Source organism: Hyperoodon ampullatus (genome assembly GCF_949752795.1).
Source record: "Hyperoodon ampullatus genome assembly, chromosome: 6".
NCBI classification, from domain to species: domain Eukaryota; kingdom Metazoa; phylum Chordata; class Mammalia; order Artiodactyla; family Ziphiidae; genus Hyperoodon; species Hyperoodon ampullatus.
In genome coordinates, this window is record NC_136919.1 from 89,778,485 (window position 1) to 89,800,418 (window position 21,934).

At 44.0% G+C, this 21,934-nt stretch overlaps 1 protein-coding gene across 1 annotated transcript; it reads right to left on the reverse strand.

Moving 5' to 3' along the window:
- Positions 1-15,598: 15,598 nt before the first annotated feature.
- LOC307054850 (protein SPATA31F1-like) lies at positions 15,599-21,697 on the reverse strand (the record flags this gene model as incomplete). Its single annotated transcript, XM_079706723.1, is given in 7 exon segments — positions 15,599-16,943; positions 16,945-17,960; positions 18,279-18,935; positions 18,939-19,425; positions 20,387-20,447; positions 20,990-21,035; positions 21,554-21,697. Coding segments are annotated over 7 exon segments (3,756 nt in total).
- Positions 21,698-21,934: the final 237 nt, after the last annotated feature.

The following is a 21,934-nucleotide window of genomic DNA, read 5'->3' on the forward strand; positions in this document are numbered from 1 at the left end:
TCTGGAGTACCTTCCTGCAGGTGCCATCTGCTACTGGTCATCTTACTGTAGTGGGTGGAATTTCTCCCCCGAATTGTGGGAGAATGACAGTTACTGAAAATACAGCTATTTGACGATCTTTCCAGAACAATGGGGGAAGAGCATGGCATCAACTCTTTCAGCCCAAGATAGTGGAAATCAAATCACGATGGGAAAGTCTCTAGTTTTTTGTGATTAGCTTTGAAGTTCTGACCAAGAGGAGAGAGGGAAAATGTTTTCAAGATGTTTCCTTGAGTTGTGCTATAACACAAAGAACACTATGCTTGAGACTGGAATGTCTAGCTTCTATAACGTACTTTGTCACTTAGCAGGTCACTTAATGTCTCTGGGCCTCAGTTTACTCAACTGACAAATATGGATAATGCTTACCTCAATGAATGCTTGATGAAAACACCAAATAATTAAATACAAATACAACAACAGAATGTACTCTGTAAGCTAATAGGTGATATATAAATGTTAAGGTACATGTAAATGAGAAATTTATCATTACTTACCTGTTCCCAGGCTTTTCAACTAAAGCTTTAATGGCTTTGTCTGTCATATGGCATACATTAATGGAGAGTCCTTGAAGACTGAAAGTCTACTAAAAAAAGAAATATCTCAATAACATCTTTATTTTAAAAAAAGGATTTAATACCAAAAGCTCACAGTTTACTAGTTATTCAAATAACCACAAAATTATCTAAAGAGGATTTTGTTTTGGTAAACAATGCACTTTAATTACATCAACTTTGGAGGGCTCAATAAGTCAGGCACAGATATATATATCTTTGTTTCTTGGATTTCTTTTCTGTTGCTTTGATTTTGTCTTTGTAGAAAACATATTTTTATTTCAAATTATTTTATCAAGGCTTTGATTGTGACCAAAGAATATGGCTGTGTAAGGGATATGGAATGCTCCTTAAGTGGCGTGGTCACTTAAAGTATAGTTTCCATCATCACCACCATGTTACTCGGCCAAGAATAGTTTCCTAGGGAGATAAATTAAGGAAAACATACAGTGACATCATGATCATTATACGGATTCACTTTGCTTACCACCAGGCCAAGCTTCAGTCAGAAATTGACAAAGAAATGAAATACAGTGAGTCTTACATAGCATTTGCTTTTAGATTTATCACCAAATATAATGGGACGTAAAAGTGACAGTGCTTTTATATGATATACTTCTTCCCACTGGATGCACAAAATCAGAAAAGCTGAAAGAGAATCTTACCTGACACTCACAAATTTACACCACCAGTATGTATTCTTTGTGAACACGAGGCTCAACTCTAAAAAGTTGGCACTTTACTAAAACATGGAGTTGATTTAATAGAAAGTCTTTATCTTAAAACACCCTACAAGGAAGCTTCTTACATTGAGAAGAATGATCAGAGGACCCTTGATAAAGTTACACGTCATAGAAATGGTTATCCTACATTAAGGCTTGGAGCAAAGGAAGGAAACTGAAGCTATAGCCCTGGAGATGAAGACTTCCCCTCCCCATCAGGCATGCCATCTGCCATTTTGAAGCAGGCCATGGAGAGCCAGCAGTTTCACCATTTTCATTACACAGGTAGTTGGAGAAAATTATTGCTATCACTCAGTGCAGCCATTTCCTGGTTTTCATCTCTTATTTACATGTCAACACCCTCAACAACGAACTTCTGTTTTGCTTTCACCTTTTAGGAAACTGGTAAAGACATTGATATCTTTAAAATGATACTGTATTTTCCAAACAGTTCTTATGGACCCTGTGTGCAGAAAGTATATTTGTGATACTTGACAGCACATCTGATTTTGCTGCTTTGGATGGAAAGCCATAACGACTCATTGCCTTCTCCAGCTGATATATATTGACATCAAAGTTTCTGTTAAAATATCTGAAGGGGGCTTCCCTGGTGGCGCAGTGGTTGAGAGTCCGCCTGCTGATGCAGGGGACATGGGTTCGTGCCCTGGTCCGTGAAGATCCCACATGCCGCGGAGCGGCTGGGTCCGTGAGCCATGGCCGCTGAGCCTGTGCGTCCGGAGCCTGTGCTCCGCAACGGGAGAGGCCACAACAGTGAGAGGCCCGCGTACCGCAAAAATAATAATAATAATAATAATAATAATAATAATAAATAAAAATAAAATATCTGAAGGAGGCCTTGCTTCCTTCCAGAATAGTTATCATCAAATTCATCAGAACTACAGATTAGTTGATTAGAGAGGCAGGTGGAAAACTAAAACTACCTTGGCCACAACTCTACTCTAAGAGATTGTGATATCAGGATGGCTGTTCACAAATGTCTGGTTTTCTCTTTCCTTCCAGGAATGTGGTAGGATTCCAATTCTCCATTCCACGGAGCTCGCTGCTCTATGAAATGTAATCAGTTGCTTTAGGATGCAGTGCATGTTTCACCACGTCCTCTTTCCCTTCTTCCATGACAGGTGCCAGTATTCCAGCCAGTGCCTGCTCTCCGAGCCCAGGCCCTGGACCAAGCACGACGAAGCTGTGTAGTAGAGCCTCTGTAGAGCCTCCATCCCATCCAAGACGGGCGTGAGCAAAACCTTTATTGTTTTAAGCTACTGAGATCTGAAGGTTGTTTGTTACCACAACATAATCTAGCTTTTCCGCACTGATACAAGGTCTATGCCGGCCTTCTATCACTAAAGGAAATGCTTCTGCAAGTAGAACCCTGCAGATCATCAAAAAAATTGCAGAACTCTTTTACAAGGTTCTTCAACTCAGGTGACCCTTAAAATTGAAAGGTAGGGCTTCCCTGGTGGCGCAATGGTTAAGAGTCCGCCTGCCGATGCAGGGGACACGGGTTCGTGCCCTGGTCCGGGAAGATCCCACATGCCGCGGAGCGGCTGGGTCCGTGAGCCATGGCCGCTGAGCCTGCGCGTCCGGAGCCTGTGCTCCGCAATGGAAGAGGCCACAACAGTGAGAGGCCCGCGTACCGAAAAAAAAAAAAATTGAAATGTAGATCTGTAATCCTTTTCTTGCTGACATAAACACCACCAGTGATGCAAATCTGATGAAATATCTAACCTTGGCTACTTCATGAGGATAAATTTCTGCATGGGGGATGATGCGCCCTTATTACAAATTATCGTATTACCTCCAAAAGATAAACAATTTATAGAGCCACTACAAGGAATGTGTACCAATTCTACTACAACACTGCTGATACTGTATAATTTTTTAAACTATTTTAGCTGGCATATTTTAGTTGTCCAGAGTTGTTTATTTCACATATTTATTCTTGCAGTAATAAGCTGTTAGAAGTTGGCTTTTATTATCATTTATTTATTCAATATTTATTACATACCTATTATGTGTGAAGTACAAGGAAATGTCCCTGTCCTCTCAGAGCTTATAGTCTAGTGAAATGCACTGATATCCTCTTTTTCGTTTATCCTTCCAAATGTGAATGTCTTCTTTATAAACATGAATTTTAAAAAATATTGTATATATCAGCCCCTTTGGGGTTTTTTAATGGTATAGAAATTTTATATACGTATATTCTTGAAGCTATCAATCATCCATTTACAATTTTTTAATTTCTTCAAAAATGAAGATGTTATCCTCCTTCTATATATTTTTTTTTTTTTTTTTTTTTTTGCGTTATGTGGGCCTCTCACTGTTGTGGCCTCTCCCGTTGCGGAGCACAGGCTCCGGACGCACAGGCCCAGCGGCCATGGCTCACGGGCCCAGCCGCTCCGCGGCATGTGGAATCCTCCCAGACCGGGGCACGAACCCGTGTCCCCTGCATCGGCAGGCGGACTCTCAACCACTGCGCCACCAGGGAAGCCCCTCCTTCTATATATTGAATAAATGATTTAATCTTTGTCAAATTTTATTATAATTTGATTCAATGTTTATATTTTTATTCCATACAGATTGACTTTGAAACATGATAAAGCAGGGATTCACCTTAAATTACTGAAATGCTATCCTGTTTCTGTAATGCCCTATCTTAAACAACCCTTCCTTAACCTCTTTAAACATACATACAGAGTTTTGCATACATATAATTGTCTACGTTGGTACTCTTTAGTCTGTTCTATTAATTGGTATTCCTTATTGTAGCAAATACTATTTGGGGAATTGTAGGTTTATGGACTAACCCTGATAGTACACATTAAAAAAAGAACACAGTCACTAGATGCAAAATGAGTAAGTTAGTAAGTATGTAATTAAAAAATAATAATCATAAAAACTGAGTAAGTTGGAGTAGGGAGCTAAGAATTGTGAAATATTTGTACGAAAAGTTAATCTTGAAAAATATATTGCTAGGTCTGTCTTATAATGAGATTTTCTACAATAGTGGAACACAATTTAGTAGATAGAAAATAGGACAATTATGAATGTTGAAAAAGAAGGACAAAGAGCTAGAGACAGCAAGATAGTAACAGACGAGTTCATGCTGGGAATAAGAAAAATAGAGTGGTACAAATAAATATTCAAAAGCTTGCTGACTAGGACTTCCTTGGTGGTCCAGTGGTAAAGAATCCGACTCCCAGTGCAAAGGGTTCAATCCCTGGTCAAGGAACTAAGATTTCACGTGCTGCGGGGCAACTAAGCCCACGTGCCACAACTACTGATCTCACGTGCCTCAACTAGAGAGCCTGCGTGCCACAAACTACAGAGCCCATGTGCTCTGGAACACGTGCCATAACTAGAGAAGAGAAAACCCATGCTCCACAGCTAGAGAGAAGCCCGTGCACCACAATGAAGAGCCCACGCTGCAACTTGCAGTGCAATGAAAGATCCCACATGCCGCAACGAAAACCCAATGCAGCCAAATAAATAAATAAATATTTAAGAAAAAGCAAAAAAAAAACCTTGCTGACTGAAGTCAGAAGTTGTATCAGCTGGGGCAGGGTCCACTGGACGATGCTTTATCAGAATGATACAGAAGTAAGACAAAAGCAAGACAAAAGATACTTAAAAGATTGTTTTTTTTGGTAGAGGATATACAAAACTTGAATATTATCCTAACGAGCTGACCTATTTTAAGACATAAGTGCAATGTAATTTTTAGTTATGGAGTACAGTATGGAGTTTCCTTAAAAACCTAAATATAGAACTACCATACGACCCAGCAATCCCACTACTAGACATATACCCTGAGAAAACCATAATTCAAAAAGACATGGCTTCCCTGGTGGCGCAGTGGTTGAGAGTCCGCCTGCCGATGCAGGGGACACGGGTTCGTGCCCCGGTCCGGGAAGATCCCACATGCCGCGGAGCGGCTGGGCCCGTGAGCCATGGCCGCTGAGCCTGCGCGTCCGGAGCCTGTGCTCCGCAACGGGAGAGGCCGCAGCAGTGAGAGGCCCGCGTACCGAAAAAAAAAAAAAAAAAAAAGACATATGCACTCCAATTTCATTGCAGCACTATTTACAATAGCCATGGAAGCAACTTAAATGTCCATCGACAGATGAATGGATAAAGAAGATGTGGTACATATATATAATGGAATATTACTCAGCCATAAAAAGAAATGAAATTGGGTCATTTGTAACGATATGGATGGACTTAGAATCTGTCATACAGAGTGAAATAAGTCAGAAAGAGAAAAATATCGTATATTAACGCGCATATGTGGAATCTAGAAAAATGATACAGATGAACATATTTATAGGGCAGGAATAGAAATGCAGATGTAGAGAACGGACATGTGGACACAGGGAGGAAAGGGGAGGGTGGCATGAATTGGGAGATTAGGTTTAACATGAATACACTACCATGTGTAAAATAGATAGCTAGTGGGAACCTGCTGTATAGCAGAGGGAGCTCAGCTCGGTGCTCTGTGATGATCTAGATGATGATCTAGATGGGGGGGCGGGAGGTCCAAGAGGGAAGGGATATATGTATACATATAGCTCATTCACTTCATTGTACAGCAGAAAATAACACAACATTGTAAAGCAATTATACTCCAATAAAAAACAAACAAAACCACTACAATGATTTGTCCAAGGCTATAGAATTGGTGTCAGTGGTACTTGTGTTAATCTGCTTTTTCCAAACATCTAAGGCCTTTAAAGCTTCCTGGGCACATTGCTTTCCTACCTGTACCCACTGGACAAATAATCCCAGCAGGCTAGTTTCAGATGGCGCTATCCCTGAAAATGACACCATTATCTTTGTTTTACGTGAGGGCTCAAGTTTACTCTTTAGGCATTTCTAGCTAAATGCCTAGTAATTCTGAGCTACAGCATAACCCAAAACTGAAATTGTCGATCATGAAGAAGATTCTCCAAAGAAAATATTAGACTAAGAAAGTAATTATGCTGGAGGAGAGGTGTAGAATATAGTGGATGACAAGCAGGCAGGGGAATAAAAGCAGTCTTATCCTGAAAATTAACTCTGATTTAAGTTTAACACCATGCAAAAGACTGCAAAAGACTACAACGGAATCTATTTTGAGGGGTCTTCTACAACATATGGTCCAAATCAATAGGGGCATTTATTTATTTATTTATTTATTTTAAATTTATTTATTTTTGGCTGCGTTGGGTTTTCATTGCTGCACACGGGCTTTCTCTAGTTGCGGCGGGCAGGGCTACTCTTTGTTGCGGTGCGCAGGCTTCTCATTGTGGTGGCTTCTCTTGTTGCGGAGCACGGGCTCTAGGCGTGCAGGCTTCAGTAGTTGTGGCATGCGGGCTCAGTAGTTGTGGCTCACGGGCTCTAGAGCGCAGGCTCAGTAGCTGTGGTACATGGGCTTAGTTGCTCTGTGGCATGTGGGATCTTCCCGGACCAGGGCTCGAACCCGTGTCCCCTGCATTGGCAGGTGGATTCTTAACCACCGCGCCACCAGGGAAGTCCCAGGGCATTTATTTTTATTCACTGTTAAATCTTCCAAATCAATAAGGGTATTTATTTTTATTGAATGCTAAAACATCAACAATTCAGCTCTTCTAGAGCAGAGCCAACCTTTTTAACCATAGTTTCTTTTCCCATAGCTCCAAATACACCCTTGGCTATTATTGCATTCTTTTCAGAAAGCCTTTTTGGAGCTCTGTCATCTCCTCCTCCTGTACCCATGGCCTCAGAGGACTGTCTGAATTTTTATGACACCACCTGCTATGCACACAACAAACTCAAACTTTTAGAAGCTTTTTAAAAATCAACAAATAAGGGACTTCCCTGGTGGCGCCGTGGTTAAGACTCTGCTCCCAATTCAGGGGGCCCAGGTTCGATCCCTGCTCAGAGAACTAGATCCCACATGCATGCTGCAACTAAGAGTTCACATGCCACAACTAAGGAGCCTATGTGCCACAACTAAGGAGCTGGCGAGCCACAACTAAGGAGCCCGCAAGCCACAACTAAGACCCAGGGCAACTAAATAAATAAAATAAGCAAATAAATATTATTGGTGTCATGAAAATGATAAGTCATATCTCTAGTTGCCACCTCCTTACTCTACCAGTCTCCTCCCAGATAAAAAGGCCATATCTGAACGTGAAATGGCACATGAATATTGATGGAGTAATTCTTTGGTGACAGTCTCTGCTTTGGAGGCAGGGGTCACAGAGCACTAGGCCCTTGGTGAGTCTGGCAATGGAGATGTTGCAGAATTTTCCCTGTTTGTGTCTTCCTGAATGGTAATTCTAATATGACTGATTTGGGCTCCAAATCATGGACATCGCATGCCAGCTCTTCTAGCACCGTAGTGCTCTTAAGAGTGGTATCCACATCACCAGGGAGCCTGTGAGAACTGCAGAATCTGCATTTTAACAGCATCCCCAGGGGATTCATACACACATTAAAGTTTTAGAAGCACTGTATATTAAAATTTGATATTCGCTGCTCTAGCACACACTCCTCCAAGATATTTCTGTGTATATAAACTAGAGCAGAAAATGTATTTTTCAGGGATTTAAGCTAAAAATCTTAAGGGTCATAGAAAAAAATTCCCTCTGAACATGAAAACATTTCATTAGTTAGCCAATATTTGGATATTTTTAGTATATGGTAGCAGGTTGCTAATTTTCCCCTCCGACTTAATACCAATGTGGTAGGAAAACACAATAGCAGAGGAAACTAAAGATATAAATCAATGATATCAATGATGTTTTTTAGTCATTGGGAGGAATTAGTTCTAACTGTAATGGGGTTGGGCCAGTGAGCTCATATGAGTGTCTTTGAAAGACAGCAACACAACCACAAACATGAACCATTATATTAGAGACCTAGTTCCTGAGGGGAATCTTCCTCCCTAAGGAAATTCTTCCCTGAGGATTCTTCAGTGTCTCATTCCTAGATTCACTCTGGATTCCTATAACGCCCAGTGACTGAACTTGGCCATGAGCTCAAGGGCCCATCAATATTGTACCCTGTGGTGTCAAGGCATGAGTAGGTGGGGGCAGAAAGAGGAAGCAATCCACTTTGGAGACTGGATTCCCCATGCTCTACTTCCAGCAAAGCAAGAGCTTCATGCTGATTCAAAGTTTTCAGTAACAAATATACTATCTCATAGTTCGAAAACCAGGCAATGGGAACAAAGTCATGCTTCAATAAAGTAATGATGAACTGAATAAATGTCTTCTAGATATTAAAACTTAAATGCTAGGGATGTGTGCATCTGCTTGGCCTCTAGCTTATTTCCTGAAAGATAATTCTGACGGTACATTGGTGGATGGTGAGAAACTCCAAATAGAATATGGGTCCTATCAGCTGGCAAATATCAGACCGGAATGTATCTTCTTTGTTCAAAGTTGAGTAATCAGGAAAATTATATAACATGCAGCATTTGAAAATCAAAGAATATTCTTGCTCCAAAAATACAGAGAAAAAATTATTCTTATTAATACTATGAAATCAGATAAAAAGTTTTAAAGCACATTTGCAAAAACACAGAAGAAAGTAACTTTATAAAATTAATTTTAAAAAAACAATAAAAATAGAACTGAGATGCCAGAGTGATGTAAAAAGGTAGAGAGCAAGGACACAACACAAACTTAAAGAAATCTAACCTTGCAATAGCTAACTAAAGCCCATCTCAAAGGCACTGCAGAGCAGAAGGAACAGAGATAAAGATATGATAAAAAGAGATAGCCATAGATTACAAAGTTCCAATCAGTTGGCAATTGCTATCATTGAGAAAAACAACATAAAAGTGAGCCTCCTGGCTAATGGCTGAGGAGGTCAGCAAATCCTTTTCCCCAAAACAAGTGCAAACAATCATCTGTGAAACATTTGTGCTTAAAAAACAGCTGAACTTTAAGTAGCAACAGTGGGAGTCTGACGCATTCTCGGCTGAAGCAGCTCCAATCACTCCCCACCCCCTTCAGCTCAGTAAGGTTCTGCCAGGGCAGCAGGCAGGCTGTGCTTTAGTGGAAGGGAGTTCACTCCATGTGGAGTGGTTGGCAACACCTATGTCCAAAGGCGTTGTTGGTGGAGGTGATGACCTCAGTGATGAGTGATTAAGGAGGGCCAATACCTGTCCAAGGTTGAGGTCATAACTGGGACAAGTATATTTCTGGCTCAAGCTTGGCTAGGGCTGGGGTGAGTGGGAGCAGTGATTAACTGCAAATGAGGACAAAGGGACTTTGGGGGATGATGAAAATGTTCTGAAACCAAAAATCATTGAACTGTTTACCACTTAGCATGTATAAATTTTATATGAAATCGATACACCAATAAAAGTTTTTTAAAACTATATACACAAAGGAAGACTTGCTAGGGTGAAAAAAAAAGTTCCAAATCTACAGCTCTAATGAGCTCACCATGCCCCTGGCAAAAATTAATTTAATGTTGTTCAGTCTTCTACTTTGCAACAGTTTTATTTTCTTGGCAACAGTTTTATTTTCGTGATAAAAACTGTAAGAACTATGAACTTATCCATGCAGGAAAAGAAAGCCAAACAAAAAGATTACTTGCAAAGGAAGAATAATCACACTGAACCCAAGCTTCTCCTGTGCAAAAGTAAATGTCATGATAATAAAAGAAAGAAATTTTTACAGAATTTTAATAGGACAAGCTGAGCTCTCAGAATTATATGCCAGGCTAAGATGTAGCTCTTGTCAAGGGAATAGAAATTTAATCAAGTGTGCTCATTTGATGTACAAAAGAATTAGTTTATAGTTACAGTTGATTCCTCTGATTAGCAAACTGCATACATTTCAGATAAAGTTTAATTTGTAAACAATATTTTCCCCAATACTTCATAGAAACACATCTATTGCAAATCTGAGGACTCAAGTTCAATTGCCTTCAGTGACAGGCAAGTAACACAAATGCAGGGAGAAGGTCAGGTGTATTTCCATGGTATGCCAGACTCATCATTTTGGGAGTTTAGTGCTACTCTCGATACTTAGCTTCTGCATCAGGGACACTTTAGGGAATGGTGAGGACTGTGGCAAACTGGAGTGAGTTCCAGAAGACTGACACTTTTCAAGAATGAAAAAACAAAACCTTATTGCTGGGTCTTTTAATTTTTCAAATCAGATTACCTAGATTTTTATATTAAAAAATCTTCAATTTACTCATCTGAAAATAGTTTGTCCAGAATCAGTGGCTTTCATGCTGTTTTATGCCATAGAAACCTTTCTTCAAATTAAATTCTCCATAAAACACAAAAATATGAACCACAGCTAGATTATCTTTCAAATATCTAGGATTCTATGGGATCCTAAATAAGAGTTGGCCGAGTAATCTCTTATCTAGCTGGTCAGCATATTTACCTCATGCCAATTTAACCCATTAGGTTAGCTCAAGTTAACATGTATTAAGTGATTAGTATGGACCGGACACTGTGCCTTTATGGATGCATGATCCTACCATTGGCAGTCATACATACCTATTTCAGGGCAGGGAAAGCAGAACACCACAGAGGACATAGAAAACCCTGCTTCTAGAGGAGGAGGGGGAAAACGTCAGCCAAGGGCACATTTCCGTTTTGCCTTAAAGGATGGGTTAACTTTTTCCAAGCAGAAATGGGTGTCTAGAAAAGCCTGAAGAAACACATATAGGTGTGAAAGTACATAATACCTCCAGGGAAAGTGAGATAGCTGGTACACAAAAGGAAACAGCACCCAGAAATTAGGCATTCACCTGTTTACTGGTAATTGAGTTATACTAATCAGTCATTTTCTTACCGTGTTTGCATGGAGGAGGAGAAAAAACAGACCTCAGAGTGGTGAGGATGTAAATCCTAGCTTACATGAATAAAACATTTATATAATTATATACTTTAAGTTAGAATCACAAGGATAATCTGTTATTTTAAATTGTTTTCTTTTTGAGTTAACAGATTTTAATCCTAGAAAGTAAGACTAGAAATGTTGATGAGAATCAAACCCATGATATTTTGTGTAAAAATCTGTACACTTTTGTGTTATAAATATTTAGAAAATTTAAGAGGATTTGGCTTATTAAAATAAGATTATCCTTATTGTTCTCTCACATGGTGCAGGATGCAGCATCTCTGTGGGGTTTATTCCTGTGCCCGTCCTGTGTTTGTTGCCCTCTCTGTGTGGGCTGCAGTGAGGAGGTACAAAAAGGAAGCAGCCACGCTCCCTGTTCGCTAGGACTTAGTGTTTCACAGAAGTGATTTTGTGGAGAAGCCATTCTCCTCCACTGCAGGAAGGCAGTTGCCTTAAATTCTCTCTATAGAATTCTGAAATGCTTTCCTCAGAGACCAGGAGAAGGGCTCCAGAAGGTCAAAACCTTTCGCCATGACAATGTGGTACCTCAGAGGGCAGAGGAAACTCCAAAGTTCCCAAGCAAGCATTGATGTACTCCTAGAATCTACCACCAATTCTGGAAGAGTAAATACTTGAGTTTGTGCCCTGCCATGAGAGTTTTCATTCTGATTTTACCTCTTGAGCCTAGGGGGAGCTGGAAGGTGGGGCTTGTGCTAGGGTTACAGGATGGAATGAGCAAGGCTTCATCCCTCTACAACATCCTGTGTGAATTATAGGCTCTGACCCTGTCTTCTCTCAGCTCTTAACTCTGCTGAGACTTGAGAATCCTGAAGGTCTTGGTTCCAGCTCATCTCTCTACCCCCAGGGGCTGGGGCCCCAACCCTTAGGCACAGAATCACCATTCAGAGGAGGGACACATTCATGCTTCTTCCCATCTGGCTTTTCTGCATCCTGCCAGCAGTGGATACACTGTGCTAAGTGCTGAGTCCTATCAGAGGAAGAGATTCCTGCCCCCACCTCCTGGTTTGATGGTATGTTGAGCCATCTTGGGTTTCCTTAGGAAACACTGAGGCGGGGGCATCCCACAGTCCCCCATACCACACCATGAGGAAGCCACAGCACTTCCTGCCCTTACTCTCTCCTCTGTGGTAGGTCAGAAAGTGGGACTACAGAGGTGCCAACTTCTGAGAGAAATGAGGTGTCCAAAACAGAGTTCCCTCCCAACCACTCAGGGCAGCCTCTTTGTCTTTCTGCTTCCCAGTTCTCTCCTCCAAACACCAAAACTCCCTGGTCCCCGGCTGAACACTAGGATGCCATACCTGTTACCAGGTGATCACCAACTTCAACTTTTTTTTCTGCCCACCTGGGCTCACATGCTGCTATCAACTCCTTAGGCCCTAATAAAAAACCTTGCCATGGCAACTTCCAGAATTCCTTTTTGTCTCCGGCTTTGGCTCTATGTATCAGCCAACTGGGATGATCCTTCCCAGTTCCTCATTCACCCCCTTAGGTATTTGCCCTGCTCTCTTAATTGTAGAAAAACCACTCTTCTCATGATACACAGAGTCCCTCCACATTACTGTCACCTTGTCTCTACTTACCATCAGTGAAACGTCTGTGCTTTTAGCCAAGGCCAACCCTTCAACCTGTGACTCACTCCTATTATGTTACTTCTGCACCACAACATTGCTCTAGCATTTCTCCCTTTCTCTCCTCCATCATCAGTTTATTCCTCTAGACTGGATCTTTTCCGTCAACATCCAACATGCTATATCTCCTACCTTTAAAAAGCCCTCTTGATGCTATCTCATTTTTCTGCCCCTCTGTGGAACAAAGCTCCCTAAAGCAGTTGATTACACTTGCTATCACCAATTGCTCTTCCTCTCTCTCGAATCCACTCCCGTCATGCTTTTACCTCCACTTCTCACCTGAGTCTATTCTTCTCAAGGCCATGAATGATCTCTGTGTTGTTAAATCTAACGATCAACTCTGAGTCCTCATCTTACTTGGCGGATTGGCGACTTTTCACGCAGTTGATCACTTTCTCCTTGAAATACTTTCCTCTCTTGCCTTCCAGTATGCCACACTCTCCTGGTTTTCCTCCTACCTCACTGGCTGCTACTTCTCAGTCTCTGCTTATTCGTTCCTACTTTGTCCTCCAAATTCTTAATGTTGAGGTGTCCCAGAGCCTGTCTTTAGACCTTCCCTTCATTTACAATCATTGCCTTGGTGATCTTATCCAGTCTCATGGTTTTACGTATCTTTCTCCCTTCCTTCTCTCCCTCCCTTTCTCTTTCTTCCTTCCTTCTTTCCTTCCTTTTCCTTCCTTCTTCTTTCCTTTCTTCCTTTCATTCTTCTCCTCTTCCTCCTTCATATTCATCTTCATCATCATCATCATCATCATTCAATCTTAATCTATCTTTCTATCTAGTCTTCTACAGCCAGGACCTTCCCTGAGGACCATCAAATTTCTGTGCTGAGAATAGACTGTTGGAAGTATGGTCTCAGGCAGAAGCTGGGAGATTAGTTATGATGCTACTGCAGTAATCATAGCAGCAGAGTGAGTAAGAGACGTCATCATGTTCTGAATTCATTTCAGAAGGTAGAGACAACAGGATGGACTGGATATAGACAGTTAGGGAAACAATGTCAAGGATGACACCAATGTTTTTGTCCTGAACAACTAGAAAGATGGAGCTGCCATTAAGTGATGTTGGGAATACTGTGATTGGAGACTGTTTCATACGTGTAATTAGATGATGGCTTGGAGCAGGGAATCAGTTCATTGTTCTATAGTTTGAGGTGAATATTAGACATTCAAGTATATGTGTTAATTAGACAATTTGGGCACGTGAGACTATCCCATGCAATCATGAACTCCATTGTGCAAGTCCTGTGTCTTTGTCATGTTAACTATGGTCCCTTGCATATAGTAAGTAAATATTTTAACCGAGTGTAAGATATTTCTCAAAATTATTTTTTGAATTCTTTTTTGTCCAGTTTTGAGATATAATTGACATACAGCACTGTATAAGTTTAAGGTGTACAGCATAATCAAGGTTATTTTTATTGTGACCTGAGGTCCTCATGAGCTGAGTACCCAGTAATCGTGTGTCAGCATTCCCTATTCCATAGCACTCATCATACTAATGTAATGATTTGTCTGCCTCCTAAGCCCAGACTTTCAATTCAAGTACTATTAAGGTATTATTATGCCACCACTATCCTAAGCCCTGGGGATATAGACACTATTGTATTATTTAGGCAAGAATGGATGAGTAATCTAACAAGCAGAGGCAGTAAACACAGAAAAAAGGGGGCAAAGTTGAGATATATCAAGATTAGAACACAGTCATTGACTTCATGTTTGAGCTGAGCAAAAACACAGATTTATAGTTATACCAATCCCTGACACTGGAAAACAGTTTTGTGGGGTTCAGGGTGAGTATTCAGAAATTGTAAATTAATATGCATTGCCTTTGAAAACAAGGCTCAACTCACTGCTCTTGATCACACTATGGACAACAGACCAAAACTCAGTTTATTCATCTCCATCCCCTAAAAGCACTTGGATATTGGGTTGGCTTCCTGGCTCAAGGTTCTTTAGAGTGCACAGCTAACCAGCCTTTTCTCTTATCATGCCCTCTTCAGGAACATGTCAACTTCTACCCCAGATATTCAGACCTCCATCTACATGCTCTCCCTCCCTGCTTCTCTCCCTGCCTACCCTTGGGAGTGGGGGCCAGCCCCTCTCCATGTTCTACTGTGATCTTCATTCCCAGTGTCATTCAGTCCATGCAGCTGAGAGACAGTGGAGGTGGGATAGAGGCAAGAGAGCTACAGCAGCCTCCCAAGTGAGTTCTCCAGAAATATCTAACCAATAACCAACAGGGAGCAGAGAGGGGAGACTCTTATCATTTGCTTTGGACTGTTGTCATATTACCTATATGCTGTTGATAAACACAAAGCGCCTGCTCAAGGCTGGAACACTGGCACTCTCCTAAAAACCTCCCTTCCAGAGTGTGGGCACATATAGAAGTCATCAGTGAATTTTGCCTGTGAGATTCCTGGCCACTCCTCCTTGACAGTTCTAGCCTCATGTCCACATTGCTCCTCTGGGCCGAAGGACACCATGATAAAATTCAAGCCTGACCTCTACCTTCAATGTACCTTAGACAAGGGCCTTCCCTCTCTGTTCAAGTCCCTTTACCCGTAGTCCAGGGTGGGGGTGGGGTGGAATGCTACGCAGCTTAAGTGTGGGTTAAAGCCCCTTCCCCAGATAGGAAGGACATTTACCTCCCTTATGCCTTCCCTGAACACACCGCAGTGGAGAGAAGGAGCAGATGCACACCTCTCTACTTAGAGACACACAGTGTATTTTGGGTGGCACCTCTGTCCACCTGCACGTCAATGAAAATGACAGTAGCAGTCCTCTTCAAGGAAGGCTGACGTTGGATAGACTACAAAGTCTCTTGACTGAGCTGGGTCTTCTTGAGCAGACCAGTGCTTCCCTCCGAGGTGAGAGTTGGGAATTAGGGTGGGTTCCCTGGTTGGGTGACACAAGCCACTCGAGGACAGTGCAGTGCCGAGGGCAGCGGCAGGGGATGCCCAGGACTGAGGCAGAGTGGAGTTGATGGGAGCGGGGGCGGTGCCGGAGCTTACTGTCTGGGGAGTGGGGCACATCCAAGAACGCCAAGCCCACCTGCTTCTCAGTGGGCGGAAACTGGGCCTTAGGGTCCCCTCTTGTCTTCTCCATCTTAGTTTGCCCCTTGGGACTTCTGGCTGAAGCCAGGCTCTTTTCTACATTTTCTTTTCTGGTGTTGGCCACTTTCTCAGATATGGAGGACATGGACTCCTCATGCCCTTTGCCTTTTGTCTTGGGGTTAATAAAGTGCAGAAAAGATTTCGTCTTATTTCTCCAGCCAGATTCTGAAAAGCTGGGCCTCTTTTGAGTACGGCCTTGCATCACCTGCCCCTGAAAAACCTGACCTTGTAAAGTTTGGCCCTGCAACGGCTTACCCGGAGTGAGTTGGCCCAGGAAAGGCTGGCCCTGTGACACCTGAGGCACCACAGGCTGGGCATTCTCAGGAACCCTTGCTGGTTTGAGGATGACATTGAGCTTGGCTTGACTGTCTTGCAGGTCATTCTTCTCAGAGTCTTTCCCCCCAGGGACTCCAGGAGGTAGCTCTGGGAGTTTAAGCTGAGGGCGATGCTGGGGACAGTGTTGACAGGGAGCACCAGGGTGAAAGCGATGTCTCCGTCGCCAGGGGCTGCAGGGTGTCCCATTCAGAAGCATCCCTTCTGGCCTCTCGGTTTCAGCAGAGTGGCTTTTCTTTCTTGTGGAGGAGACTGCAAACGCGGCATCCCCTTCTCTGTGGTCCCCGGCCGATTTGGGTTTGCCTGGTTCCTCTCTCTTTTCTGCCAGTGTGGGTACTTGGGCTAAGTCCTTGCTCTTGTCAGGGCTTTGGGGCTCAGGGCTCCAGGGCTCCTTCAGCCTGTGGTTGTTCACACTGGCCTCCAGCTGACCACAAAGCACCTGGGCCTCTGTCAGGTCCCCACTGGGTTGCGAGATATTGGAGGCCCAGTGGACAGAACCATGGGATACTGCACTGGAACTGGGTTGCTCCTGTTTCTGATACACTGCCTTCAACTCAGTGGCCAGCTGTTCTTTGAGATAGAGGCATTCTGGATCTGGGGCACGTGGCATATCTCGTGGGATGGGGAGTTCCTGGAGCAGTGTGTTTCCTTGGTTGTTTAGACTCCCAAGAGACTCCTGTGTGCATGTTCTCTGAGGTTGCTACAAGTTGTTTCCTGGACTTCCTTGCCTTTATGGGAACTCCCAGTTGTATCTCTAGCCTCTTCTTTCTCAGATGGAAATTTAGTTTGGCCAAGATGTGTTCTCCAAGTGAGGAGGGCCTCGCAGGCTCTGTCTGACTTTCTAGAGGCACCATCTCAATTACTTCTTCCACCTGCACTTCAGCCTGGAATTCATCTGCAATGTCTGCACAAGCCTTGTTGGCATCTTGAAAGCCTGACCCAGGACTTAGACCCTGATCTTCAGGTGAGGTCATCTGAGTCAGAGGTTCTGTTGGGAATCTGATAGGCCTAGGTACCATCTCTGTGATCATAGCTTGGGAAGTGACTGCTGGGGCCATGACCCTAGAGGGAGCCACATAATAAAGAGCCGGCAGCCCTAACAAGAAGGCCAGACACTTGTGCCGTAAAGTTGTCTCCAGATTCTCAATGGCTCCCTCGGACAGGGCTCGGAGCAGCTTAGGACGTTCAATGACAGCATCTGGTGAGGTTTGTTGCTGCTGATCAAGGGCCGTTGGCATCCAGGGTGTAATTTTCTGTTGTAGGTCCGAGTCACTTGCTGCCTGTAGTTCCAGGGGCTTGCTTTCTGGGATGCAGGTGAAGGGAGCCACTTCCAGGCCCCCAGGAATTATGCACTCCCAAGAGCTATATACACAGGCAGGGATGTTGCCCTGGTGAATCTGCCCACATTTGGAGTCGATATGGCTCTGCAATATTGCCTTGGTCTGGTCAAACAAGTGTGGCATGGGGACTGTCACTGGGTCCACAATGGGTGAGAATGGGTCATCAGCCCCAGTGGCCTCTAGAGATGTAGGCCGGGGACCATTCACACTGTCTAGGGATGTGCTGCTCCGGGACATAGTCTGCTGGTTAGTGGGGGACAGGAACAATTGAATGGACTGTTGGATCTTCTGCGGCAGGCCCCGGCGGTGGTGAATCAACTGTCTCTGGAGGTGGAATTCCAGCTGCCTCCTGGCATGCTGCTGCAGGAAGAATGGGACCTACTTGAGAATGGACTTGAGGATATGGGGAGGGGGAAGGGTAAGCTGTGACAAAGCGAAAGAGAGGCATGGACATATATACACTACCAAACGTAAGGTAGATAGATAGTGGGAAGCAGCCGCAGAGCACAGGGAGATCAGCTCGGTGCTTTGTGACCGCCTGGAGGGGTGGGATGGGGAGGGTGGGAGGGAGGGAGATGCATGAGGGAAGGGATGTGGAAACAGATGTATATGTATAACTGATTCACTTTGTTATAAAGCAGAAACTAATAAAAAAAATGCAAAAAAATGCAAAAAAAAAAGGGGGTCCTTTAAGCGGGGCTTGGACATGTTCTCATTCATGGAGAGGCCTTGAGAACCCAAGAAGGTGTCACCCAGGGACTCACTGTGCAGAGAAGGAAGACCACAGAATAGCTGGCTATATTTCGGCTGCACATGGCCCACTGAGTCATTAGCCTGTTGCCCAGGCATTAGATAAAGGCCACTTAATTCCTTAAGGGCTGAAGAGGGCAAGGCAAGAGCCATATGGTTTGGGATTTGCTGGTAACAGTGTATTTGTTCTGGGTCCATAATGGACCATTCAGAAACCCAGAAGGCCTGGGTAGGCTGGCCAGCCATACATGGACCCCAGTTCTGGTATGAAATGGTCCCAAATCTCTCAACAGAGAACTGAGAAGTATCATTCTGAATGAAAGAAACTGGTTGGTTATATACAGGTTGGTAAAATAATGGTGGATTTGGCATAAGCTGCCTCAGAGACTCTTCCACACGTCTGGGGAGCCCCCACCTCTGGAAATGCATCCATTTTTTTACATGTAGCTCAAGAAGCCTCAGGACTTCAGGACTCAGGGACGGCAGGTGGGCAGGGAGGACAGTGACCGTCTGCAAGGCCACAGGATGTATCAGGGTAGTAATTTCTTGGTTCAGGGTCAGCGGAGAGACCTGGGAATTTAAAGGCTAATGGCCTTGGTTCTCACAGACAAGGTTGAGGTTGCTCTGCATCATCTCCTGCAGCTTCACTGAAACCCTAGGTTCCTCAATCCTTGAAGAAAACATAGTCTCTGGGCCCCTGGGCACCTCTGGCACTTGAAATCCCTGCCTTAGCATGAGGTGTTCAGCCCAGAAATCATGGATGCTGGCTGCACCAGTTGACTGCGCAGCTGACTGGGTTAAGGATTTCTGTGACACTGTGAGGGTAGCAGATGGAAGTGAAAGGTCTTTGGAGTGTGGGCCATGCTCCAGACTCTGTTCAAAAGACACATTAGACATGGACAAAACCTCTAGGCAAGAAGAGCCCTGCGATGACCCCCCTGAAGTGGGGGAGATCAGAGTGTTCTCACCCACCACTACCTGCTGAATCTCCAGAGCCACAGCGTTGCAGGTTTGGCAGCAGGGATCTGCACACAGGATCTGCCGCACGCTCCCCTCCTGAGGAAGCCAGTCCTGGCTGGGAAGGGAAACATGGCAACCGTTTGTAACTGATGGAATGACATCTGCCTCTTTTCAAGTGTGTGGCCTGGAGATTGACACTGCCCCCCTCAGCCCTGTAAACTCTGAGGCCTGCACCCACTGGGTGTTTACTCATCTACTTGTCTTCCTAGGGAAATGTCATTTGGCAAGTTATGGTGTGCTGGGCTGAGAGCCTGGGGCTTGTTGGGCAAAGTCTCAGACAACTGAAAGGAACGCAGGGCCTTGAGAGCCTGGGAGGTGGGTGAGTTCTCTGCTGACCTGTGCTGAGAAGCTGAACTAGGAGAAGGCAACCAGGCAGATGGGGGAGCCCATGGTTACCTGATGGTGCAGCACCAGGAACATCACCAGATAGAACCTGGAGTCAGCCTCATTTGGGGCTACGGAGGTCCTTGTGGGAACTCTGCATTCTGGGGATTACAGGGCATACACAACATCTCTTGGAAGCCAATCCCTATTCTCTAGAGATCTTAAGAGGGGGATAATATGACAAGCTCCTGCCTGAGGGCTGTCCCAGGAACTGGCCTCCCTGAAGATAAAACCAGAGGAGGTATGTCAGCAGGGTCCAGGGGTCTGCCCTTGAAAGGGTCTAGCTGTAAAGAGAATATGAAAATGATGACTGATTTATGCACTTAATTATCTAGCCTCCTAACTTGTCTTGTGGTTGAGTGAAAACCCATGTAGTTTTAAATCCTGCACTAGTCAAATCCTGAATTCCAGGACCTTCGTGAGCCTAGCCCAGAGCAGAACTGCAGGACTCCTGTCTCCTGAGACGTCTGATCCCACCCTCTCCTCTGGGAACCCTCAACCAGTGTCCAGGCTCCACTGTGTCTGGCTACCTCCCAGCCATTATGCTCCTCCCCAACCCTGCCCCAGGCCAAGTGGAGAAATGATCACAGGCCAGGCTGGGAGTTGGGAGACTGCAAAGAGCAAGAGATCACCTTCTCATGACAGACAGCAGCTCCCATGGCTTCTCAGCTTCTTCCCGGGAAAGTCTCCTAGCTGAGAAACCAGGAGACAGTGTTACATGGAACGGGAGAGGATTCAGGGACATCCTACAGGAAGCTGGAGATCTTTGAATGACAGGAGACTGCAAACCCCAACAGCCAGTGCTCTGACGCACGTCTGACTACAACGTAACCAGGTATGATGTGCTCTCCTGGACCTAATCTCCTTTGACCTTCACAACCACACTGTGAGTGAGACAGCATCATCATGCCCATTTTATGGATAACAAGACTGAGAGCTGAAGTGACGTTCACTGGGTCATAAAACTAGTAAATGACACAGTTAAGGACAGAGCCCTTACTTACTCACTCCCCTGCTTCCTCTTCACTCCCAGGGGTAAGGTGGAGAATTCTGAAATATTCCCAGGCTCTGATTTCCCACCCAAAAAAGTCTTCTGGGAGAATTTGTCCACTTGGGGAACTGGGCCTTCAGTGGTTAGAGCACTTGGTGCCTGGCACCAAGGGTCATTGAGGGACAGGGTTCATGGGAGCCTCACCCACAGTGGACAGAAGTCAGAGCAGAGACTGGGATGTTACCTCTTGATGTTTTATCTCTAGCCCTTTGTTTGACTCTCCGGTGACGCTGAAAGGCAAAAGAGAGTGTGAAGCTGGGGTGCTCTCTTCTTCTCATGTCTAAACTGACACAAAACCTGCAAATATTTCCCTAGCTTTTTCTGTGTTCCAATTTTACACATTCTCCTACCTTGCTTTTTCCTACTCTACCTTTTTCACACCATCATTTCCTTTCTCTTATTTCTGATTCATTTTTAGGCTCTTCATACTCCATACCTCCACCCCCATTCCCTGAACAAGTTCTGTGGAGAGATCAGGATAAGACAAGAGAAAGGGAGGAACAGAATAAAGGATGGGTGGCACAGTAGCCAAAGGACTTTAGCCATCCAAGGCCCTAAATGTCCACCAACCAGAAGAATCACCCAAATATGAAGCTGTTCTGGGATCCAATGAGGAAACTTCCTCCATTAAAAAAAAAAAAAAAAAAAAAAAACAGGGGTAAGGGGTTAAGAGTAACAAGAGACAGTGAGGGGATAAAACCTTGTTTAAGGCTTAATTGGTTCAGTCGTAGTCATAGCGTTTCCCTACCCAGCAGCAGCTCCTGTTAGGTCCCAATCTTAAATCTTGGTAATTCTTTCTCACTTGCCAAATAATTAATGCAATAATGATGATGCAGCCATAAGTGTAAAGAGGATATCCAACATCCCACAGAATAAAGGTAGGCCTCAACATAATCTAAACCTCACTAGCCATCCCCCTTTCTAGGCTTCCTAGGCCTTCAGGGTCTTAGAACCTAATGCCTCCAAATTCTAGACCTATCATCTCTGCCTCACAGAGCATAGAACCAGACCTGTAGACTGCATCACAAAGCCCTCCTGTTTCCCGTCATGCATAGCATCACAGACCTTTATTTGTCTAGGAGAAACTCATGTGACACAGTGCAGAGTCTGAGCCTAAAGGTGCCAAGTC